At 38.1% G+C, this 26,758-nt stretch overlaps 1 protein-coding gene across 1 annotated transcript; it reads right to left on the reverse strand.

Annotated features, from left to right (window-relative positions):
- Nucleotides 1–4,017: 4,017 nt before the first annotated feature.
- Nucleotides 4,018–26,514, reverse strand: LOC120515769 (lymphocyte antigen 6B-like). The gene is made up of 3 exons (XM_039737063.1): nucleotides 26,433–26,514; nucleotides 11,665–11,781; nucleotides 4,018–4,324 (listed from the first exon to the last, which is right to left on the reverse strand). The coding sequence occupies exons 1-3, from the start codon at nucleotides 26,482–26,484 to the stop codon at nucleotides 4,134–4,136; spliced, it is 360 nt and encodes a 119-aa protein (XP_039592997.1). The 5' UTR covers nucleotides 26,485–26,514; the 3' UTR covers nucleotides 4,018–4,133.
- Nucleotides 26,515–26,758: the final 244 nt, after the last annotated feature.

Here is a 26,758-nt window from a genome sequence, read left to right on the forward strand (position 1 = left end):
CTGAAGATAAAATGATTCAACCTGAACAAGGCCAGGACCATCGCCATGGACCATAAGGTATGGAAAAGCATCATAAAGTGAGTCTGAAATGCTGTGACATTCACAGCAGCATACTAGCTGCGTAGTTATGCCTCTTTCAGCTGCCAGCTATGGACACCTTTATTTTTGCAACTTACAACAGTCACACACGTCCACTTGGGAGACAATTTGTGGACTTATCTAGTAGTAATTCCACCTTGAGTCGATTGTAGATGCTGTTGCCTAATGCTTGTCCTCTTTTTTGCATAACAGATCTGATGACCAGTGATGTCACTTTAAGGTCACAAACACCTGAGCCCACCTCTTCCACCCTGGCTTCCTCTTAAGGGGTTTCATCTCCATCTTGATTTAGTCTAGTTCTTGACTCCAACCTCAAAAGATGTTCTTTTTTGCTGATTACAAACTTTGCTTATTTTTATCATCAGATAAATGGCGTTTGCCTTCACGGTGTCCCAAATCTTTATAATCTCTCTGTGTTTTTCTTACACAACATGTGAGAGATATGATTAGTTACATTTCTTTTGTTTTTCCAGTTGGAGCACAAGCAGGTGAAGTGACTTGCTCAGGGTCACACAGTGCCAGTAGTGAAATTTGAAACGACAACCTCAGGGTATGAAGTATGAAGTTTTAACAACTATGCCTGCCTGTTCTTCTGGAAAATAATCTTGAAAATGATTATCTTAGTGGTTTATTAATTGCTGAATTGAATAAACAAACAACATTGTACTATACAGTATACTATTGTACACTGCTCACAACAATTAAAGGAACACTTTAAAGAAACACATTAGATACATCAGATCTCAATATGAAGTTGGATATCTATACAAATAACGACAGGGCAATGTCTTAGGAACAAAAGGATGCCAAGTCTCTTAATGGAAATAAAAGTTTTCTGCCTACAGAGGGCTCAATTGTGTAGACACCCTAAAATCAGAGTGAAATGAAGATGTGGCAGGCTAGTCCATTTTTTCAAAAACTTAATTTCTGCTACTCAAAATGCTTTTCAGTATCTTGTGTGGCCCCCACGAGCTTGTATGCATGTTTGACAACGTCGGGGCATGCTCGTAATGAGACGACGGATGGTGTCTTGTGGCATTTCCTCCCAGATCTGTATGAGGGCATCCCTGAGCTGTTGTACAGTCTGAGGAGCAACCTGGCGGCGCCTAATGGACAGAAACATAATGTCCCACAGATGTTCTATTGGGTTTAAGTCAGGGGATCGTGAAGGCCATTCAATTGTTTCAATTCCTTCATCCTCCAGGTACTGCCTGCATACTCTTGCCACATGAGGCTGGGCATTGTCGTGCATTAGGAGGAAACCAGGACCTACTGCACCAGCGTAGGGTCTGACAATGGATCTAAGGATTTCATCCTGATACCTAATGGCAGTCAAGATGCCTTTGTCTAGCCTGTAGAGGTCTGTGAGTCGCTCCATGGATATGCCTCCAAGATCATCACTGACCCACCACCAAACCAGTCATGCTAAATGATGTTACAGGCAGCATAATATTCTGCATGGCTTCTCCTGACCCTTTCACGTCTTTCACATATACTCAGGGTGAACCGGCTCTCATCTGTGAAAAGCACAGGACGCCAGTGGTGCATCTGCCAATTCTGGTATTCTATGGCAAATGCCAATTGAGCTCCCCGGTGCTGTGCAGTGAGCACAGGGCGAGTAGACATTTGGGCCCTCAGGCAACCCTCATGAAGTCTGTTTCTGATTGTTTGGTCAGAGACATTCACACCAGTGGCCTACTGGAAGTCATTTTGTAAGGCTCTGGCAGTGCTCATCCTGTTCCTCCTTGCCCAAAGGAGCAGATACTGGTCCTGCTGATGGGTTATGGACCTTCTTTGGCCCTTTACAGCTCCCCTTAGAGTAACTGCTTGTCTCCTAGAATCTCCTCCATGCCCTTGAGACTGTGCTGGGAGACACAGCAAACCTTCTGGCACGTATTGATGTGCCATCCTGGAGAAGTTGGACTACCTGTGCAACCTCTGTAGGGTCCAGGTATCGCCTCATGCTACCAGTAGTGACACTGACTGTAGCCAAATGCAAAACTAGTGAAGAAACAGTCAGAAAAGATGAGGAGGGAAAAATGTCAGTGGCCTCCACCTGTTAAACCATTCCTGTTTTGGGGGTCATCTCATTGTTGCCCCTCTAGTTCATCTGTTGTTAATTTCATTAACACCACAGCAGCTGAAACTGATTAACAACCCCCTGTGCTACTTAACTGACCAGATTAATATCCCGTAAGTTTCATTGACTTTATGCTATACTCTGATTAAAAAGTGTTCCTTTAATTCTTTTGAGCAGTATAGATATGTACATATTTATTTTCATTTTATGAGAAAATGTCTCTATAGCTGCCACCTACGCAAGGTGGCAGCATTTTAGAAACATTTATTGATTATTTCCATGCAGCATACAGAACTTGATAAAGCTTACATAAAATGACCACAGCAGATGAAAATGATAGCAAGGTATATTCAAATCTACAATATAATAAAACATTAAGGTCAGTGTGTTCAATCCCACTGATTAGTCAGTTTGGCTTTAGTGACATGACAAAAGAGGAAGTGCAAGTGTGAGTGAAGGCATATGAGGGTTGGCTTCAAACTGCACCAGAGGTGAGAAAGCTGCTTTGAAAATAAACACAGAGTCTGAGAAGCAGGCTTTACAGGAGTGCACTGTAGAAAGGCGCCAGCCCACCACAGGAGACTCACACACACACAAACACCAAGCACACACTAAGGACAATTTAGAATCACCAATGCACCTAACCAGCATGTCTTTGGACTGTGGGAGGAAACCCACGTAGACAGGGGGAGAACATGCAAACTCCACGCAGGGAGGACCTGGGAAGCAAACCCAGGTCTCCTTACTGCGAGGCAGCAGCACAATATGGCCAGTTCATCAATAAAATGCTAACATTGTATATGGATTATTTTTTAATGTGCAGCATTTTAATAATAATGAGATTTTACATTTTCTTTACAAAAAAGAGGTGTATCTGTCTATGTGAAGGCTTGTGTCATTGACTGCTATGTAAGTGGAGACTCCGTGGCTCTTTAGTAATGAATTGAAAGGCACAATCTGTGATTTTACTTTATACAGTTATGTTTAAAAAAAGAACAGCAACATAAACAAACTAACATTTAAAACATTATTTTAAACAAACAGTGCAAATAAGCTGTAATGTTTGCACACAACAAGATTATTTTATGCAATTATCTTCTTTATCAAAAAGAAATATGAAAAAAATACCACCCATTCATTTTTTATATTGGACACTGTGCAAATATTTTAGACACTCTATAATTTTTTATATAAATTTTGTCTTACATTTTTTTCTTTTGGTGTTCTCCATTACTCTGTCAGTAGAACAGTGCAAATTTTAGATTTCTTAAAATTAATCTAGCAAAAAATTAAATATATTGCAGACTTTTTGCCTTTTCTTTAGTTAAAATGAAAGTAACATATTAGTAATGGACCACTTTTTAAGCACTAAGACATCTAAATCAAAGTAAATGAATGTGAAACTTCCAGCAGGACCCTGACCAGCCTTCAGGGGCAACATGGAGTAAAACACTTGGCAAAACCTTAAAATCTTATTAAAATTACTCCTAAAGAGCTCTGCATGTTTGTTTTATTAAAATAAGTAATTTTTGCACACATTATTCAAAATACTTACTTTAATGTTTTAAGAATGGTTTTAATATGATTTAAAGGTTTTGCTAAGTGGGCCACTTTGCCACAATGTCCACACTTGGTGATTGTGTAACAATTCTAGAGACTGCATATGGATAGGCACACAAGAACCCAAACACCAAGAAAAGTTTAGCATTGCCAATCCACCTAACCTACATGGCTTTAGACTGAGGGAGGAAATCAGAGCACCTGGAGAAAGCCCATGCAGACACAGGGAGAACATGCAAACTCCACGCAGAAGAGTACACTGAAAGAAAACAGTGAAATCAAATTACAATCTTATTTTTATGTGATTAATACAAACAGCTGTCACGTATCTTCATACATTTTAAAATGTTTTCTTTGTGTGATCTTATAGTTATCTTTATTTGAAATTGTGGTGCTAGATATGACTAACAAAGAAAATGACAACTGCACAGACTCCCATGAGCCAGAAGTTCATCTTGAATGCAGATGAGCTGTTGCACAAGTCAGTAGTGCAGCATGATGTTGTTACAATTTGACTATTCAGAGTTGCTGCTGAAGAGCATCCTTGACTGGTGGTACATAACTTCACATAAGCAGATTGTCCATCTAGAAAAAAATATATAACAGCAAATGAGACCTTCTGACATATTGTATGATGAATATTATACCAACTTAAATCAAGCAACATGGGAAAAAACAATATATATGATCATGAATGAGCCTCCTGTTCCTAGCTGTGACGTGTCACATATTTTCTTGTATCCCATTCACTAACGTGTGACCCCAAAGAGGTTACATCAGCATCAGAGCTTACATCTCACCATATTACAACACAATAGCAAAAGGCACTGACACTATTTCAAAAATAATTTTAAGAATTATTTCAATAATGTATCTCCCCATAGGGGGCGGCACGGTGGTGCAGTGGTTGTGCAGCTGCCTCGCAGTTAGGAGACCCGGGTTCGCCTCCCAGGTCCTCCCTGCGTGGAGTCTGCATGTTCTCCCTGTGTCTGCGTGGGTTTCCTCCCACAGTCCAAAGACATGCAGGTTAGGTGGATTGGTGATTCTAAATTGGCCCTAGTGTGTGCTTGGTGTGTGGGTGTGTTTGTGTGTGTCCTGCGGTGGGTTGGCACCCTGCCCAGGATTGGTTCCTGCCTTGTGCCCTGTGTCGGCTGGGATTGGCTCCAGCAGACCCCCATGACCCAGTGTTCGGATTCAGCGGCTTGGAAAATGGAAGGATGGATCTCTCCATAGTCTAATGTAGATGACATTCTATAATATATGGTGTACTTTTCTTAAGTAATATGCAACTACTGAAAGACAATAATAGCACTACTCTAAGACTCTTCTTGATTTTTTCATGTCTTATGTTTTCTTTTTTGTGCATTTTGCACATAAGCTGCTTGTTAGTAAAACTAACAAGCAAAAAATGCTAAGGCTTATTTTCCTAGACTCGTTTAAGGTGTTATGAAAAGAATCCAGCTTTATTTCTGTTTTAGTTTGTAAAGTTGGTTGATGTTAAATAACATTTTTTATGTACTTAGAAGTCCATAAGTAATGAGATTTTGCATTGCTCATAAAGAATATGTATATTTCACAAATTTTATTTGTTAAAGATGAAAAAACTGTGCCAATGGAAAAAGTAGATCAATGCTGATAGTTTTAAACAGTCTATCTGCATTTGTTTGATATGTTTTACATCATTAAAAATGATTGCTCAGAATTTTTTACAAGTAAATGAAATTCAATACTAGACAGTACAGAATGTTGTTATGAACAAACATGAAGTATAAACCTGAGACAAATGGCATTAATGTTAAATATGTCATTAATATGTTAACTAAAGCAGTTACTGCCTGTGTGGAGCTTTACGTGATATTCTTGTGCATATGTGGAATTTCTTCATGTTCTCTGCTCTGGTGTTAGTGAGTGTGCCATGAGATGGGCTGATGCCCGATTCAGGACCATGTTCTGTCAGGATCAGCTCCGAATAACACCATAAAGAAATAAATGTATTCAAAAAGAGGTGAATTAAATAACTGGTGAATCTTTTATCTATCCATACATTAAAGAAGCACAGTTACTGTCTTTTTAAAAGAGTTTGCGAGCTCTTCTGGTATCCATGCAGGTGTTCTCAAGATTTGCTGGTTTCCTTGTCCATTCCAAAGACATGAAGACTAGTATGATGGGAAACTCTAAATTGTTGTTGGCAGATGTGCCATGAAATGGACAGATGTGTAACGGAGAATAGCATATACAGTACGCTGTTCATTTTTTTTTATTATTAACTATGGAAATGTATTACGCAAAGCATACAATTATACAACTCAAAATTATATATCGAGCACATCTGTCTCGACTAAAACTGTCCAAAATTTTTCCAGGGCATGATCCAACCTGCAAACGTTGCAATGAAGTTCCAGCCTCACTGGGTCACATGTTCTGGGCCTGCACAAAATTAACATTATTTTGGACCAAAATTTTTAATTACCGATTAATAAATATCAGACAGCCTTGGACTCACAATCCCTCCTAACCCATTAACAGCTGTGTTTGGTGTTCTTCCAGAGGGGCTTAAAGTGGAGAAAGACAAACAAATTGTGATTGCATTCACTACACTGTTGGCACGCAGACTTATTCTGATAAACTGGAAGAACCCAAACTCTCCTTTTTTAAGTCAGTGGGAAACCGATGTGTTATATTATTTGAAATTGGAAAAAATCAAATACTCAGTTAGAGGATCCGTACAGACTTTTTTCAAAACATGGCAGGATCTAATCAGTAATATTTTAAAATAAGTTCATAAAGCACAGAGAATTTATTAATTTAGGTATGTTTACAAGCCTTAAATTTTAAGCAGTTTGGCTCTCTCTCTCTCTCTCAGGGGTGGGGATCGATCTGTGTTTAACTGAATTTTTCTTTTTGTAAAAACTTGATTGCTTTGTATGGATTGCAATAAAATGAATAAAAAAAAATAAAAAAAACTATGGAAACACGTGGAAATACAGTCTTAAAATAAATGCTACACAAGACTAGATATAGACAATAGTACACTCTTCATCCTTTGTTTACAAATATAAGAACTTACAGCTGATTGTGAACTCTGAACACATATTTATCATGTCTTGGGGATTAGTAATTCTTCAATTACAATAAAATTTTCTGCTCACCAGTAAAGTGCTTACCTAAACTTTTTTGAATTTCCATAATATATCAGGTCATACATTTTTTGATTAAGACTAAGATCAAGGTTCTAGTCCCATTAGTTTCCGAGTAATTGCATGAAAGATAGATAGACATTAGAGTATTTATTTATATACAATTAGATTTCTAACAATACAAATGTTTAAACAGGCTGGAAAGTCTAACTATCTATTTTAAAATGCAAGAAAGCAAGATAAGGCAGTTTTTGCTCAGGGACTTTTAACAATTTACTAGATCAGATCAGAATCTTTAATAATAGATTGTCCTTATATAGTAGCACCTTTCCCATCCTCATTTTGTTTAGTTTCTAGACTGGGGGACTAAAGGCTTTCCATAAATCTGGTTGTAACGGACTGTCCAGCTAACCTTTAGCCAAACAGATGGCTGAGATAAAAGAACATGAAGAGGCCACAACTAGATTGGAATGGGGCTGAGTCTGCCTGACCAAGAGGCGTTTCAAGGAATAGGATCACCCTAGGACCCCACCACAACAAAACAGGTGCCTCATTCAGGATCTGTTCCTGTCACAATAAATAAGAAATGATGTGAACAGAAGACAAGAGCACCTGCAGAAGAACTCGTGCTGACACAGAGAGACATTTCTCCTTTAGATATGAGACAGCAGGGCTGACCAGTGCCTCTTACGCATATCTCATAATTATCTGTTCTCAAGAAGCTTTTGAATTTGTGTTATGATAATCTACACTTATTACTGATCCATTCTTGCCATGTTATACAGGTATATACAGTAAATGGTCTGACTATGTAAGAAATAACTTTTGGCTTTACTGGAACTTATCCTTCTCAAGCCATTATGGCTGCTATTTTAAATATGGAAGAAGATCTCGATTTTTTCGGAGTACAGTTTCTATTATTTTAAGCACACCATACTTTAAGTAAGAGCTATTAATTCATAAAAACTGAATTAGATTTTTTCATCTTTCTTGTGGAATAAGTTACACTAGCATTTACTAGAAATGATGTAATTTATTTTTTCAGCACTGAAGTAGAATTTCACTCTACTAGTGGTTTCTGTTTTGAGTGTATCTACTCCTCTTATTTAAGGTTTGTATTCCTACTCATTTTGTTCTGTAAATGCTTGGGCTGAAGCATTCGTTTAATTATTCTGGTAAATTCTGGTTATTTCCAATCATTATTATAATTATTTCCAAAAGACACCTACTGTTCCCCCTGTTAGAGTAGCTAGCATATTTTCTTATCATTTTAGAGCTTGTAGGCTATTGCAATATTTTTGACTTAACCTTTCAAATAGTTTTTTGATCCCTAGTTATTCATTCTTTCTTCTATACTAATAAAAGGCAAAGCCCTACTGATTGACTGACTGACTGACTCACTCACTCACTCACTGACTCATCACTAATTCTCCAACTTCCCGTGTAGGTGGAAGGCTGAAATTTGGCAGGCTCATTCCTTACAGCTTACTTACAAAAGTTAGGCAGGTTTCATTTCAAAATTCTACGCGTAACGGTCATAACTTGAACCTACTTTCATCCATATATACAGCCATAGCCTGCAGCTCGGTCGCCTTGTGAGGCGGAGTTGCGTCCTGCATCATCACACCTCCCACATAATTAAGTGCCTGCCCGTATAAGGTAAATATTCTCGGGTGAAGGACTGTGCTTATGCATCGAAGATGAGATGGTCAGGGAGACACGCTGCCGCTAAATATTCGCGGGTGAAGGACTGTGCTTAGCATATTCATAAGTGCAGCTACTGCGGAAAACCTCTGATGCTGAACAAGCCTTTGTAGACATATCAATAGGAAAGCAAGGTGTAAAGCTTAAGTTTAAATTACATTCATAGACACGCTGCCGCTAAATATTCGCAGGCAAATCCACAACGTAATACCGGGAATACCTATTAAACATTTTAGATTCACGAGTACCGATTTGGGTAGTGATCACTTCGATGAATGAAACCTGTTCAAAAAACACATTACACAATTGAGAAGGCAGCAAAAGAATATGAAGCAAGTGACGCATACAAGCATATTCATAAGTGCAGCTACTGCGGAAACAAAGCACGGTGTAAACCTAAAGTTTAAATTAAGTTCATAGACAGACTGCCGCTGGCGTTTGTCATGCCTACCACGAATATGATATTCGCGAGATACAAGTTTAATGAGAGGACGCAGGGTATAAATGAGATTTTTCAGCACTTTGTAGCGGAGTTAAAATTGCTGGTGAAGGACTGTGCTTATGCAAACGAAGATGAGATGGTCAGGGATAGAATAGTGTTTGGCACAAACTCAGCAAAAGTGCGAGAGAAACTTTCAAGTGCCGGGTCTGAGCTAATATTAAATAAAGCCGTGGACATTGCAAGATCGCATGAGATAGCACAATCACAGCTTAGAAGCTTCGATGTATGTACTCCGAGAGGCTCACATGAACTGACTTTGCAGGACTGGGAAAGGTTAAATTAAGTTCATAGACACGCTACCACTACATATTCGCAGGCAAATCCACAACTTAATACCGGGAATGCCTGTTAAACATTCACGAGTACCGATTTGGGTAGTGAACACTTCGATGAATGAAACCTGTTATCTTTACAACGGTTGACAAACACAGAATATAACTTGAAAACAACACATCCTCCAAATACAAACCTGATTGAAACAAATAATGATAATCAAATCCTTGATGACAGCAACACTCATAACACTGACAAAACAATTACATTGACAATCATGTTACGTTATTTTTAAAATGTTTCCTTTTCTTTTTCATAACTTCTTTAACACGCTACTTCTCCGCTGCGAAGTGCGGGTATTTTGCTAGTACATTTAATAAACCAGCTTCTTCTAATGTCTGTTTGTGGAGCCTATCCCAGCAACATCAAATGCAGAGCAACCCTACAGAAGGCACCAGTCGATCACAAGGCTCACTCCCACACCAGTATACAGCATCTGTAGGACCACCAAGAGAAAACCCACGTGAATACGGAAAGAAAGTGTCAGCTACACAAAGACAGTAAGCAGGTCAAGCTTTACACCCAGGACTCTAAGGCAGCTGAGCTAAATGCTGAGCCACCAATGATGCTGTTGAGAATGGTATTTGCTTGTTTTTAATGTTCATGTTTCTGTTTTTTCTATTTTTATTTTCCCGTTCAATGGCCTTTTTCAGTCCATCAGTGTCTCTCCAATGTTAGGTCATTATCAAAAGAAGTGGAACTGCACTTTGATTTCGTTCTGTACTATTGGTGTTAATTTTCTTCATTTATACCTATTAAAATGTTTTGGTTTATTAGGCCATGTGTGGTGCTAAAATGTTGTTGAAAGAAGGACAGTCATTTTTCCTAATATCTAATGTCAGGGTAAATAATGAAAGTCATTTCATTGGTGACAAACTCTACCTAGTAAAGGCTAGAATAGTCCTGGCCTTTGGTTTTATTATTTTTTAGAACAAATCCTAATAAGGTCCTACTATTTCACTTTTGAGTTGCTATCATACAGGGCACAGTGCAACTAAAAAACAAAATATTTCATAAAAAAAAGAAGAAGAAGAAGACACAAAAATGTGCTCGTTCATACTGTGTGATGCTCGTACTGTTAATGTAAAGCAGGTGCTGTCAAACTGAACACTGAATGTGGGTGAGGAGGAGGCCCTGTAAGGAGGTCCCAGTAACGTATTGACTTAAAAATAGACACATTCAAACAGACTTCATCACTGGGTTTTTAATTGGACAAAATGGGTGAGCATAGTGGGGCATTTCCTTTGATTGTTCATGAAATACGGAATTTCCATGAGTCAGAGCTTTTTTTTATTTCCCTTTGTGTTTTTTGTTGATGATTAATTTTAATAGAAACAAAATTTGTACTCAAAACACACAAAGACAAGCTAATTAAGAAAAGAGCAGCATAACCCACCCAATTCCCAGAATACCCCAATCAGAGCTAAAAGTAAAAATAAGAGGCTGATGTACGGATGACAGGAAAAGAACAGCAGGGAATTAGGAGACTTAAACACACCACACAAGCACTCTAGAAGAATAAAAAGGACAGAGTGAGTGGGACTCAGGTAGCCAGACCCTAACTGACTGAGCCAACGAACACCAATTCTCAGTGGGTTTAAGTAAAGAACGATTTATTCAGGAGAACTTTGTGCTTGATATGACCTGATGAAAGTGGCTGAGCCTTTGTGCGTACCCCACAGATCTTCCCATTTTTAAGTGTCAAAAATGCTGTCCACAGTGTTCTTAAGTGTTTTGTTGAACTCCACATTTTAATAAAAAAAGTCTACCAAATATATTAAATTACACCATTGAAACTCATCAGTTATGTAATGTTTGTTATCATACTGTCCACTACAATATTCAGAAATGGTTAGAATGCTTCTGAGAAGGAGTGATGATGTTAGTCCTCCATTTTGTCTGTAAAAGAGATGATGCCATTTTATCTTTCTGACAGTTTAGGCTTTGTGCAGCAACTTGAATGTTGATGAAATGGCCACATTGGTCTCAGTTAGGATACACTTGGGCAAACACTGCTGAATGTGTGACATACATTAGATCACTTATAAAATGAAAACTCTACAGATTACTTTAGTCTACTTTTTATCACATTTTATGTTATTTGTCTAAAGGCTTGCATTGTTTTGATATCTTAGCTCATGTTAAACAATATGCAGATGTTCCAATGTTTCTTAATACTTAAGTTCTTTTTTACTACATGTGCCTGAACGGCTTCATAACTGCATTTACTAAATTAACTTCTCACTTACAGACTGAGCTGACCGTAGACATGCAAGTGTCTTCACCAGATGAGCACACTGCCGGATTTTTAGTGCAGTCTGCTATTGATGTAGTAGCAGCACACGTGTAGCATTTTAAAGCTTTAACTGGGGAAAAAAAGAAATGCAAGTTTGATTATAATGAGAAAATTTCAAAAACAATTTAGATGAACGATTTGTTAAAGTTACTAAACACATTAATACTTTCATCATACTTGCAGCATATAAGTAGTGTTACTAATATCAATTTTTAAGTTTTAACATGAGATAACAAAATACAGATTGTATCCATTAATTCAGAAGGTTTTATATTCTATTTAGTTGAGATAAATAAATCAAAAACGTTGCTTTTCAAACATAAAAGTACTACATGCAGTTCTGGTCACCAGGCTACAAAAAGACTTAGCAGCACCCAACACTGTGCAAAGGAGAGCAAGCAGTCTCATCCCAGGGCTTACAGACAAGTCCTACTCTGACAGACGTAAAGAATTAAAACAGTTGGGTCTCAAGCAGAGGAGACTGTGAGGACTTAAACCGAGTGTTTAAATTCCTCAAAGGCATTGATAACGTAGATTCAGCAAACGTCTTTCAATGTAACCGTGAATCACATACTAGAGGACAGCAGTGGAAATTAATGGCAAATGCATTGAGGACTGAATCCAGGAAGCTCTTCCTTACACAAATAGTTGTGTGAACCTGGAACTGCTGAGACCTGCAGATGAAGCAAAAACCCTGAGAGCCTGTAAGAAGAATCTCCATGAGATATCGGAGCAGCTTAGCTATTAGCTGAACAAGTAGGATTGATGGACTGAAAATCTCCTCTTATTTGTCAAATTTCTTATGTTTTATATTACAGTGTTGTGGTGTTATGGGTCCACAGCTCGTTGAGTAAAGGCCATTTTTAAATAAATAATCAATGTGCTCGCGGCTTAGCGAGGGGACGTTGGGCCATAGTGAGCCGCGGGACGATCCGTAGGGTGTGGGCGTTTCTCACCTAGTGCACAGGTGAGGAACTGCCCACATTCGTGATTGTCCCGCGGCTAATGCTGCAGCTGCTGTGGCCCTCGTCATTTTAAAAAGAAGCGCGAGTCGGTAGTGATGGGCGGAGTGAAGCCTCATGAAGCATCAAAACGTTTGAAGCAATTGTGTCGGAAATCGTATCGAAGCTTCGAAGCATTTGACACTCACCTCTTTAGTGACCCCTCCTGGCCATTTTCATTAACATTACACAAAGACGTCTGTTATAACTCTTATTGCTTTTATTTTTTCGTTGCTACAGACTGACAACGAAGAGAAGGGTTCGTCAGCAACTTCTAGTGTCTGATGTCTAATATATATATATATATATATATATATATATATATATATATATATATATATATATATATATATATATATATATATATAACTAACGCCGACAAGCAGAATGCACTACACGATAGCAAGAGTTAAACAAAATAAGACGCCTCACTCATGGATTCCCGGCTCTTTCAATTAGTATTTACTTTTGCACTGTATCATTATAATCGCTCCTGTTATTAGTATTATAATTAACCGTCATCTTTTCTTGAGATCACATTTAATAGCCTTAAATGTTTTCTTTGGTTTGACTTAATTAAAATGGAGTAGACGGAAAATAAAGGTTTAACCCTGTACTTTGCCATGATATAGGTAAGCACATTTGAGAAAGAAAAGGTGAAATCTTTAAATCAGTTGTTATTATTCGATCATGTATTGAAATATTTCATTTATTAATACTTTACAATATTTTGTGGAACACGAAAGTAACGAATTAGCTACAAAGAAATGTCGCCGTCAATGGCTCAACTAACTAAGGTGGTTGCTTTTCAAATTCGGAGCGTAGTGCAAGCCCGCGTTCGATCCGACTTAAAGACTCATCAAAATTAACAATAATAAAAAAAATGATCAGAATTGAAATCTTTATAACCAATTTGAACTAAATAATTTTGAGAGATACTGTGGAAGGATCGCATAAGAGATCTGTACGGGAATCATCAAAATGCGATGTCTAATTGCGGAGGGCAGCTCACGTATTTACATTAATCCATTTCTATTCATTGCCATTTGACGTCCATGAACCCCTCCATTGAATAAGGCAATGGTTCTCAACCTGTGGGGCGCGAAGTAACAAAAAGGGGGGCGCGAAGATGTGAAAAAAAGAAAACATCTGTTGGAACCAAAACAAATTAACTTAAACTACATTCTGATAATAGAACAATAAATACTGTATAGAGTTAGATAAATGTCGATAAAAGTTAAGTAGGTATAATCAAATATGCATCTACATTTCAAAAAATGTTGGGGGGGGCGCGATTAAAACTGTTATGAAAACTCGGGTCGCAAATACTTAAAGGTTGAGAAAAGCTGGAATAAGGTGATAACAAACATTGAAAGGTGTCAATCCGGAGCACATCAGAGAGGCTGAGAGACACGACGCAGATCAGTCACCGGCACACAGACACACACGGGGCACTCCAATGTGAGCAGTGCACATATCAAGGTCGGCATTAAAGATTGAGTGCTGAGGCAACAAAAGCAGCGGATAAACACATCTGGACTTGCTGTTGAAAAAACATTTGCTTTTAATAACAGCATCCCTCCCTCGTGAACACATCTTCAAGGTCCGGACAGGTGATCAGTAAAAAGTTTTTTAGTCACAGCACAGTGCAATAATAAAACATTTCCTAAAACACATAGTTGTCCAGTCTGTATCATTCCTAAGCAATCTTCCAGTAATAGAGGCGCAATCCCAGTTACTAACACATTAACACTCAAAGCAAGAACACATTCCACCTTATCAATTTAATATTTAAAATTTAAACCGCTAAACCCGCCATCAACAACTACAAAACAGTTGAAATCGTTACTCAAATATTTTTTGTTATAGACATAAAACAAGATGCACGTTTCCATTTGATATATCTTTACTAGTGTTCTCGCCTTGTTCGCTCCCGGTCCACGCTGGAATTTGCTGTTTAATAAAAAAAAAAAGAAAATCAGACTCTTTTGGGTCATAATTTACAGGGGTGGACGTGGGACCCGAACCCACGTATGCTTTAGTATGAAGCGGTAACGCTACCGCTGCACCACTACTATTTTCAGGAGGATGGTATATAATGTATGTTTTTTAATGTATACATGTATGTATGTAGTGAAGACGAAAACAATTATATATAGATGTATACTATATGACATACCTTCAGTGTTGCATGAAAACGTTGAGGCGAAGAATGGATATTTAGGAGAGTATTATAGTGAGAGATGTGTCGTCACCCGTATTGCTAAAGCTCTTCTTTGCAGCATTATGCATTCAACAAGTCGGCGTTTGTATGATGTATAATTTATAATTTTATTTTTTGCCACAACGTATAATCGGGCACGATCATTTAACATGTATTGATCATCTACAAACTTTCATTTCAATGGGAATTCTGTTGAGTTTTTTAACTCTGTTGATGCCATATGTAGCCTACTTCAAACGGGAGCTCGTTGAACAAATAATGAGTGGAAGCTTTGCGCAGAGTACTGAGATTGCGTCATGACGAGCTTTGAACGGGTCTCCGAAGCCTCAGACATGCGTACTAGTTAGATGATGACGGAGCTACGAAGCCTCAGACATGCGTACTACTGAGATGATGACGAGGCAACTGAAGCCTCAGACATGCATACAAATGAGATTGCGTCATGACAGGCTTTGAACGGGCACTGAAGCCTCAGACATGCGTACTACTGAGATGATGACGAGGCAACTGAAGCCTCAGACATGCGTACAAATGAGATTGCGTCATGACAGGCTTTGAACGGGCACCGAAGCCTCAGACATGCGTACTACTGAGATGATGACGGGGCACTGAAGCCTCAGACATGCGTACTACTGAGATGATGACGCGCTACTGAAGCCTCAGACATGCGTAGTACCGAGATTGGATCATGATAGGGCTTCGAGCAGACATGGTCACTGGTTACTGAATCTTTGTAAAGCCTCAGCACACTGAAAGGCATTGACCTCTTAATTTTGAGAGTCTATCTGACACTTAACTCTCTAGTTATATTTTGTAATTCGTATTGACATTACACATTTCAGTTGATATGGTTAAGCTACAATTCAGGTAGTTGCTGAGAATTAATTATTGTTCTTGTGGATTGCTGTGATTTCCTTTGTCTGATACATAGTGTCAAAGATATATTGTCATATATTAACTTTATATATATATGAAAAGATTAGGTAAATCGTTCAACCTTTTATGGAACACTTAATTTTGTTCAAAACCGTACGTCATATAGTATACATCTATACATATAATTTTTTCGTCTTCATTAGGAGAATACAACAATGATACTCTCGTATCAATTAAACCATTTTAACGTGCATATGTCAAACAACATATTTCATCCGCCGCAGTAAGAACAGTAGTAGTAGTTCAGTTGTGCAGAGCTCGTTAATTATCCGGATTAGGTGGCTCAGTGGTGTTGTCGCTCAGGTTCGTGTCGCTGATCCTCCTCTTGTGAAAGTTTTTTTTCTATTCCTCCATTTAACAAGCTTGGACGGATAGTGAGCGAATCGAGCTATCGAGGGAAGGTTGGGCCACCGTAGTCGGGCAGGTGGCACACGCCCCTAATTATATTGTGTATGTAAAGAGTTTCACTGTAAAATGTAATAAGCTTCATATTTGTGTGTTTGGAGACCCAGGTGTCGTACTGAATTTGTATTGTAGAAAAATATACTACTGTCCATTATGCCTAAATGTGTCTTTTCGTGTCTGATCGCTATATGGCACTTCCAACTTGGGACAATTCGCTATAAACAGTTTCAGCCAACCTTCTAAACATGCAGAACGACAGTGTGAACCTTAATTGTTGCGGCGCAGCATCTTCGTTTCAGTCAGTCATTGTCCTGTTAGACTATTTACTGTTAAGTGCTGCTTGAGCTACCGTTTATAGTACAACAGGTGGCCTACGTAGTTCTTAAATCGATATTGAAATGCACACACAAGTCTCCTAAATTATTTATTGAAATGCCTACATTTACAGTGTCCGTTTTAGGAAGTCGTAGTTTTTACTTGTTCCCGTTATTAGGAATTATAATTTCTCAGTGTCACATATTATTCGTTACTACTCGAGTCCCGTATCATTGAGATTCTGTTTTATATTCTGTATAAGGAAACTTTTTAAAAGTAGCGTTGATTAAACTGACTATAGCAGACTTGTCATCTTCTTAAAATGATTTTATCGATTTGATATTGACAATTAATCATTAGGTCAAACATCAAGGAGGATTTGAGTTAGCATGGACTGCACTGTTTCTTTTTTTTCGTGACATCGTGTCAGTAGAGAGTGCGTCACGTTAACAATGCATTCTGTCCTAAGTGACAGCGCACACACTTTTTTATATTTCCTAAAGGCCAATGTGTCTCAATTTTCTCATTAATATATTTTGACAGTGTCTTTTAGTGAGAATGATTATAAACATATTACCTGTGTTCATTTCCCATGTAGATCTGTAACGTTTGGTGAGTATAAATAAAAAGTAACAACACATATAATAGTTATGTTGCATTGTTTATGATTAACAAAATTCATCGTTTATCTGAAATGTTCTACGTATACAGTCGATTTATTCCACTTCTGAAGGTGTACATTGTCGGTATTACTTTATTACATGTTATTACTTTAACATGGCCTTTTATAACTTCACTTTAACTTAATACTGATACTCTGTATGTTCAATTCTTCATAATAACTATTCACAGTGGCTCCAAAATCCATACTGACCCCAACTCTCTCTTCTGTTTCTTTTCCGGTGGCCTGCGCCACCACCACCTACTCAAGCATCCTGATGCACCAACATTGATGGACTGAAAGCCAGAAGTCTACGTGACCATCATCATCAGGTCCTTCCATGAAAACCCTAAATACAAAGAGGACTGTTTCATTTATGTTAGGTAGATTGCCCAGAGGGGACTGGGCAGTCTCGTGGTCTGGAACCCCTACAGATTTTATTTTTTTTTCTCCAGCCTTTGGAGTTTTTTTTTTTTCTGTCCACCCTGGCCATCGGACCTTACTTATTCTATGTTAATTAATGTTGACTTATGTTTATTTTTTATTGTGTCTTCTATTTTTCTATTCATTTTGTAAAGCACTTTGAGCTACATTTTTTTGTATGAACATGTGCTATATAAATAAATGTTGATTGATAGATTGAATGATATTCTCCATTGCATTTGCTCCGAGTGTAACGTGTGCCAGTGTAACCGAGGGATGGCAGACGAGCTCACGTATGGGTGACAAGGCACATTCTCATCCTGATGTCCAGGCTCTTGTCATAAATATTCCCATCTTGTGCTTTTCTCGTTCCTGCAAGTTTACTATTATTATTGGACATGTAGAGGAAATGTGTTTTATTTTATGTCTATGAAAGGAAGGACGGTAAAGCCTTGAATGAAACTGAGTGTTGATGCTTTGGGTAACAAGACAGGTTAAGGAGCAGAGAACATTGAATGTGATATTGACTGCGGGGGATTGTGTAACTGGAAGATGGTTTAAGAATACAGAAACGGCAAAAACTTAGTCTTTCAGTAATTCTATTTACATCAATTATTTACTCTGTTGTGCTGCACTTCGGAAGATTACTTATTTACCCCCCCAGCGCAGCCTTTGATAAGATGAATTCACAACTAAAGGAATGTTCATGACAAAGTCAGGTGCTTTTTTGAAAGTTTGGCTCCAGATGTGCTTATCCAGCTTCTCCTTCTTCTCAGTACTTGAGTGATCTTTACGTTCACCTTTGGATGAATTTGCAAAGTTTCTTTACAACTTTTTTGTCTCATTAACGCAGAAATCCCAAGGCTTTCCTAAAATTGCAGAAGACACTGTTGATGGCGCTGATTCTGTTTTAAAGACAATTGTGATTAGTTATGCAGAACACGCTTTTACTCACATTGCTTTTTGGAAATCAATAATACAAATCGGCAACAGATCTGGGAATCACTGAATAGTAAAACGTTTAATGAGGAATGTCTTGCGCATATACTGGTGTAATGACCACGTCGGCTTTAGTGAAGCATTTCTTAGCCTCTGTGATATGATCGACATGGGGTAGAATAGATTCTGGATTGTTACAATACGTGCTACCTTACGCAAAATATGCTCATCGATTTGTTACAGATTCTTGGTGGACACAATTCCACACCGAGGAAAAAGGTGCCCCATGTAAATCGTTCATAATGTCTCCAAAATATATTTGTTAACTTTCAAACAAGTACTACTTAACTGTTTTATACAAAATCCTTATTTCAACATATGCGAGCCCCAACTAGGATTTGAACTCGGGTTAGCGTATTTTATCAATATAACACAGACAACCGCTATTTACGCTTTGAGCCAAAGCACTTCAGCAGACTAGTTACTGACCAAATCGACTGCTGACTGCGCGGATATCAATGACGTCATTACGCTAGCGTGCTCAAAATCACGTGACGGGCGCATTTGAAGCAAGCCTCGAAGCGGTGCTTCGATCTCCAGTGCTTCGATAGCTCGACACAGTGTCGAAACCTGAGTATCGAGCGGCCCATCACTACGAGTCGGTTTTAAAGGGGGAAAAAGGAAAGGAAAGGAAAGGAAAGGAGAGGAGAGGAGAGGACAGGAGAGGAGAGGACGGAGGTTATCGGGAGTAGTAGAGGAAGCAGGTCGGTGAGAGAGAGCCGCGAAGAGCGGACGGGCGAGCGAATGAGCGCTCGTGGGCAGCTGCGTTGAAGCTGGGTGTTAGGCCGACACCCACGTGTTTGTGTTGATGTCGCTCCCGCTGAGCGATCAGGTAGCGGGAGTGACCAGGAAGGCCATGGAAAGGCAGCGGAAGTCGGGAGACTTGGTGGTGGGAATCCCCAACGTGAGCGACCTGGCCGTTGTGGGAAACCAAGTTCTCCGGGACTGGGATGAGTGCCATACCGAAGCCAGGGATCGGGAGGTCTCCAGTCTCGTGCGTGTTTTTCAGGAGGGCAGCTGCAGAGAGCGTCTTGCCTGCTGCGATGCCCAAACGGGATTAGCAGGTGAGACGCTAACAAATGATGCACCGGATTTGTTTGTTGTTTTAAAGACTGCTTCCAAGAGAAGATTTTAACCTCCGATTTTAAGGCTGTGTTTTTTTTTCTATTTATTGATTTTTAACCTCCACGTGTTCATTTAATGGATTATTTATTTATTTATTGGAGTACTGCACTATTTATGAACACTGTTTTTGATTTGTTGACTGTTTTAAATAAAAGCACTTTTGCACTTTTTACCTTCCCCTTGCTCAGATGCTTAATTTGCCTCCATTGACTAGCTCACTCGGTAACATTATCGACGGTGTTGGGTTCTTGTGCTTCCAATATCAAAGGGAGTGTGGAGCCTGAACCCACATCGTCACAAGTGTATTTACATTTAAATTCAACCAGTTGCCTTTTGATCACATTTCCAACTAGGATGGATGTAATCTTTCTGTTTTCTTGTTTTTCAGTTATTTATTTGTACTACTTTGTACTCTTTGTCAGTTTGCTTTGCAGGAAGCTTACAACAAAATTTAGAAATGAACCAATCCATTCATTATTGTACTGAACCTATAACACAAAATAAAATGATTTCATCATTATCATGGTTGTAAGACAAATCATTTTAATCCGCTTATAGTTTTCCCTGGGGCTTATGATAGCTTGTGCACCTTACATGATATTTTTAGAAGTAAAGTCCACTAATTCACCTAGGTCAAGAAAACCCAAGCTCCTCTGCATATTTCCGCAATTCAATAGTCCTTCACTAAAAGTCTCAAGAATACGAGGGGCTTGTTGATAGAACTGGGATAGAAAGGGAAAATCAAGAATCTGCATGAAGGATTACTCTCTAATGCACACTTTCAGTATCTTCATCGGAGCACAGAGATCTGACAGCCTCTGCCATTGGTTAATAAATACAATTTGAAAGGGGAGGTCAGCTGATGCTAAGATTATAGTTCTTTGTTTTTTATTTTAATTATACTTTTAAAACATGTCACTACTGCAACTGAGAATGGGAATGAGGCTGTTCAAGAAAATGTATCTATCACTCATGGAGAGGAATTTTCTTTGTATGTGTAAGAATGTAAGGTGTGTGTTATTTGAGTCATACAAGCAAATTATCAGAACTTTAAACATTGGGTGTGGAGATCAATCTTCAATTCATAAAGTACAACAAATAAACTAAAAACAGTTTGAGATGAGTGTTGTGTGAAAGACCAGACAATCCTGTGATTGATTATTATACTCATAAGATTGTAATGTCTTGGTGTTTGGGGAGGACGCTGCCAGCATTGCTTTTGATGAGCCATTAGAGTCGTTTTATATTTAACTGATTTATAACAGAGGTGTGTAGCTACAGCACCATCCACACACTGTGCCTATAAACAGCATTCAACCCCTGGACGCTTTGACATTTTTTTGTTATTCATTGTTGGATCAAAGTGGATTTAATTTGACTCCTTTGACACTGATCAACAGAAGAAGACTCTTTAATGTCAATTTGAAAGCAGATCTCTGCAAAGCATCTTTATTTAATTATAAATATAAAACACAAAATAACTGCCTGGACACTTTAACCTCGTAGTTTACTTTATCATTAAAGCAGACGGTCGTAAACGTCATCCCAGTTTTTAATCGCTGCGAGCTTCTTGGACCAGACAGCAGGTAAAGTAAAACAATAAAAAATAGATGGCACAAAAGATGGTATGTGAGACTTTTAAAATGTATCGTGTCATTACGATCGTGAATATGCGACGCTTGAATATAAAAGCACCACGAATGCATCTGTATGTCGGCATTTTGCTTCAGCAGCGGAAAGCAGCAATAGATCGCCAAACAGAACAAATTAAATGTATGATATTCCAACTCTCTGCACATTTAGAATCTTCAGATTTATACTTGATATCACTTTCATGATGAAATGCATTAAAATGTGTATGTTACATTTTACATATAATTTCGTTTAAATAATGAATACTGTTAATAATTACACACATGGGGGTGTCACGGTGGCAGAGCGATAGCACTGCTGTCTCGCAGGGAGTTATGTTGCTGGTATTTCCTGCTTGTATTCCACAGTGTGCTCCAGTTTCCTTCCAAAGATATGCAGATATAGGGATTTGGTGCCGCTAAAATGACTCCAGTGTATGTGTGTGCTTGTATTCACCTTGCGATGAGCTGAGGCCTCGTCAAGGGACTGTTTCTCACTCGTGCCCAATGCTTGCTGGAATGGACACACCTGGATTTATGGATTTAATCAATAAACATCTTTTTCAGAGATATTGCGGTAAGGTGTTATCGGAATTTAATAGGTGTTTTAGGCAATTCACAACACAGAGAAGCCGAACATGTTCTCACCGCGATAATATCTCCCACCACCACCTGGTGGATTCCTCCAGATTTACGTAAAGTACGCGCGCAAGTATAAACACTACAACGCTGGCAGAGCAGGAGCGTCCGCTGCAGCATGCGTCGCGTCGCGTGAAGTATAACCGGCCTTAGACGTGCTGCTGCGGCTTTTTTTTATTTATTTTTTTTAATTTCTTAAGTAAATCGTGAAGTTTAAAATGTACATCGCGGGGTTATTTCTGTTGATTAATTTATGATTTCATTATTTATAGCTAATACTGTTAACAGGTGGTCGCTATTTTTGCATGTTGTATACAATCTATCTAGCGTCTTTCACATCTGTCGCCACTCTCACTGCCCGCTTGCCTGCGTGCAGCGTGTGTCGATTGATATATGATTTACGTAATGTGTTTCTTTTTGACATAATTCTCCGAGTTGTAAAATATATATAAATTATATATAAAACAAAACAACTATATAGTTAATGCAGTTATCTATCTGTCTAGTGCCTTCTCTGTCTGCCTATTATATATTGCCTTTCCTGTTAATATCTGTTGTACAGTGCATTCTCTATCTGTTTATCTAGTGTATTTCAAATCTATCTGTACTCTCACTGCCTGCTTGCCTACCTGCAGCATCTGATGATTAATTGCAGAGATAAAAAAATGCATATTTGTGTGATACTGTTATCTATCTGTCCGTTGCCTTGTCTGTCTGCTATTATACAGTGAATTCCCTGTGTGCCTTCCCTATCTATTCATTTATCTAGTGCCTTTCACATGTGAATGTACTCTTACTGCCTGCTTGCCTTTCTGCACCATTAGTCATATAGTGCCTTTCACATCTATCTTTCTTTCTATTTATTATATAGTGCTTTTCACATCTATTTATCTGTATGTCTGTCTATTTTTTTCTCCTGACAGTTTTATATCTTCTATTACACAGTGCCTTCCCAGTTTATCTGTCTACTGACTTCTCTGTCTGTGTATTATTCAGTTCTGTCAACAGTGAATGTCTTACATAACTTAAAAATAAGAACAGTTATACAGACACTTGTTCATGTTAATTGTAGTCACAATTTTTAAATATTTTAAAAAGAGCATCCTACATTTATTATATAGTGACTTTCCTATTTGTCTGTCTATAGTGCCTTTCAGATCTATATGTATTCTAATGGTCTTCTTGCTTTCCTGTAGCATCTGTTGAATAATAAACAGACTGAAGCATTTTTCATTTATTTTATTTACATAAATCTCAGAGATAAATAATTAAATAAATAAATACACGATAAAACTAATATATTGCTAATCCTGATATCTATCTGTCTGGTGCTTTTTCTTTCTGTTTTCTTATATAGTGCCTTTGCTGTCTGCCTATTATACAGTTAATTCCTTCTCTATCTCTCTTTGTAGTAAAAATAGTATTTCTTTTTGGCTTCCCTGTCTGCTTTGTATATAGTGCCTTTCCTATCTATCTGTCATATATAATGCCCTTCATGTCTATCTATCTACCTATCTAGTGGCTTCTCTGCCTGTACATTATTTACTGTATACCCTGTTTTTTTCTGACAGTTTTATATATGTTATACAGTGTCTTCCATATTTATCTGTCTGTCTAGTGCTTTTCACATCTGCATGTACTCTCATTATCTGCTTGCCTTCCTGAAAATATTAGTTGATTAATAAAAAGGCTGTACCATTTTTCAGTTAGAAGTGCTTTCTCTATCTTTCTTTTATACAGTGAACTCCCTGTCTATCTATATAGTAATAGTAATTATATTATTATATAGCAGCTTCTCTATCTGCCGATAATATAGTGCCTTTCCTTCCTATCTATTTATCTCTCCTCTTAGCCATTTTTTTATATCTATTATACAGTGCCTTCCCTGTTTATTAATCTAGTGACTTCTCTATCTGTCTGTCTAGACAGGCATCAGACAGGCTAGGTCCGCCCCTGCTTGGGGGCATCACCTGACGTACGTCATAGGTATTGCAGGATTCAGTTAGACCCATCTCCAACCATTCCACAGTCCTTTTAATAAATTAATGCCCACCCGTGTGCTTTTTATATCACTGCGCTACAAGAGATGGGAGTGAAGTCAAATCTTGGTAAAGGCGTAATTAGGTAGTCCCGAAGCGCACTTTTGCAATTTTTAAATTTTACTTTATCACGTACGTGCGTGAAAAAATTTCGTACGTTCGGGAAAGTATCCCGTATCCGGAATATTTTCACATACGTACGAACGAAATAAGGGTTATCCCATATCCCATGTACGCACCACATTGTTTCCCAGGAAGAAAAATCAAACCCTGTATCTTCTCAGGGGCTCTGTACAGCGTGCAGACAAATACCTGTACTAAACCCTTGAGGCTGATAACCCTCCCTAATCTTAAAACATATTGTAACGGACATTTTGTGACTGACGTTGTGGGCATTAACTGACGTACGTCATAGGTGTTGATGGCTGCAGGTAGACTCATCTCCAACCATGCCACATTCCTTTAATAGATAAAAACCCACTTGTCTGCTTTTTATATCACCGCGCTACATGAGATGGGAGCGCCGTAGCCTTGGTAAAGGTCTAATTAGATAGCACCGAAGCGCACTTTTGTATTTTGAAATCTCTTACGAATGTGAAAACATATCGTACTCATGTGAAAGTATTTTCACGTACGTAGGAGATAAGGGCTATCCCATATTTGTTTTCACTGTGCGGTTCAGAGCTTCAAAGCCTGTGAGTGGCTTTGAGTGCAGAGAGCGCTGTGGGTTACTCACCATTTCTCTTTCTGCTTTAAGGGCCAATGAAGCACCACCAGATGTTATGCAGAATATACGTTTTCCTCAGTAATTTAATTTATTAATAACATGTTTTTAACAAGCTTTAACTTTGTCTTCTAAACTTGTTTTTTCATTTTAACATCTTATGTTAAATGTCACTTTTTACTATGTGAAATTGTCTTTGTAATTGGGTGCTTCAAGCCTGTTTTTTTTTAGCTCATGGGGACTAGCTCTATTGGCCTTGCAGTGTTCTGGGTTTGCACTTCAGTGTGTATGTGTGTACTGTATGTGCAACCTGAACGTTTCCATTTAGTGATGGGGCTTGAAGATTTAGAGCTCCTTTACTCTTGGCTTTAAAATGAGGAGCAATTTTTTTTTTTTTTATGAATTTCGGTGCAATCTTTTCCCAAGGCTATGCAGCACAAGCCAGCACTACCTGCTTCCCTAAAGTTAGCCACAGTAACTTGAAAAACAATCGGGAATGCATTGCAATCAAACATTAAGCTCATCAGAATAAGGCTGAGCAGCATCTTCATCTTCATTAACTGCTGAAGAGGACTGCCTGGTGGTGCTAAATTTTTAAAATCCATCATTAATGCCTTAGGTGTGCTTCTTCCATTTTATGGAAAAGAAATTGGCAGTATGATGCCACTGTTTCAAAAAACCACAGTTCTGGTAGAAAATTGTTTTTTAAATTGATTTCCAGGCTCCAGCTGTACAGCAAACTCCTGGCCACACGGTAGTTAGAACTGCTACTTGACACCTCAGTCTTGTGTTCAAGTTGTGCAATGTGTACAGTCTGCATATTCCTTCCATATTATTGTGGCTTGTACGTTTCCACCTCAAATCTATTTGTTTCCAAACTTGAAGTGCTGCTGGTTCAATTAAGGAAGTTCATAGCCAATGCATTTGCCTGAGCAGCAGGTGGTTGTGAGGCAGTTTACAAAACATTAAAATGTAAATGTATTTTGCACAGATAATAACAATATCAGAGGGTATTGTAATGATCTGATGCCAACTGAGACAGACCAGACACCAAGCATCCCATTGTTTGATTGATTTTTTGTGACTCAGATGCTCCATGAACTTCCATGTCTAACTAATTATTAGCAATGAGGAACAGATATCATCAGTTATGTCAATTAGTGTTTATGTTAAAAAACGTCTGCACACATAAAGAAAAAATCAGGTATAGCCTACCATAGTTTTTCTGCCAAAAAATGCCAGTGGCTTTAGTAGGTAAAAAAAAAAAAGAAGTGCAATATGTTGTGTACTGTCTGACTCTCTAAGTGACATAAACATGTTATTAACAATTACCGTATATCCATCTAAAACTTATTCCTTTCATTTTATTCTGACATTGCTCTTATATAATAAATATATCGTAAAAAAAATGCTATGTTTAAAAATTAAAACTTGGCAAAACTTACATTTTCAACAGGTGTTCCTGTTCCAAGCATACAAATTCTGTTTAATTTGAGGCAGCCTTTTTTTAAAGCTATATTTACATACATACCTTGCAGACAAACTTACCTGAATTTTTTTAAAGCTATTTTTTCATACACACCCTGCAGACAAACTTACCCGAATACGTTATAAAGCAGGCTAGAAGGAATAGCGTGAGGCAAGCCTTCATTTTTGTCTTCAGATCACTCAGTCCAACTCTCTGAAATACAAGGATGACATTGAGGGATTTTACTTATATAGCCTCATTAAAATGTAAAACGTCCCTTTATTATAATACAGCTGGTATTATATTACATGGTTTAACTCTTTCATACCAAATAACCTCGACACTGACGTTGTGTCATTTGCATGTAGATAGAAAGAAACTAAACACTGAGAGATAAATAAAATTGTCCTTTAAAGTCTTCATTTGTGAGATTAGAACATTTCATCTTAAAGAAAAT

Source organism: Polypterus senegalus, chromosome 15 (assembly GCF_016835505.1).
Source record: "Polypterus senegalus isolate Bchr_013 chromosome 15, ASM1683550v1, whole genome shotgun sequence".
NCBI classification, from domain to species: Eukaryota; Metazoa; Chordata; class Cladistia; order Polypteriformes; family Polypteridae; genus Polypterus; species Polypterus senegalus.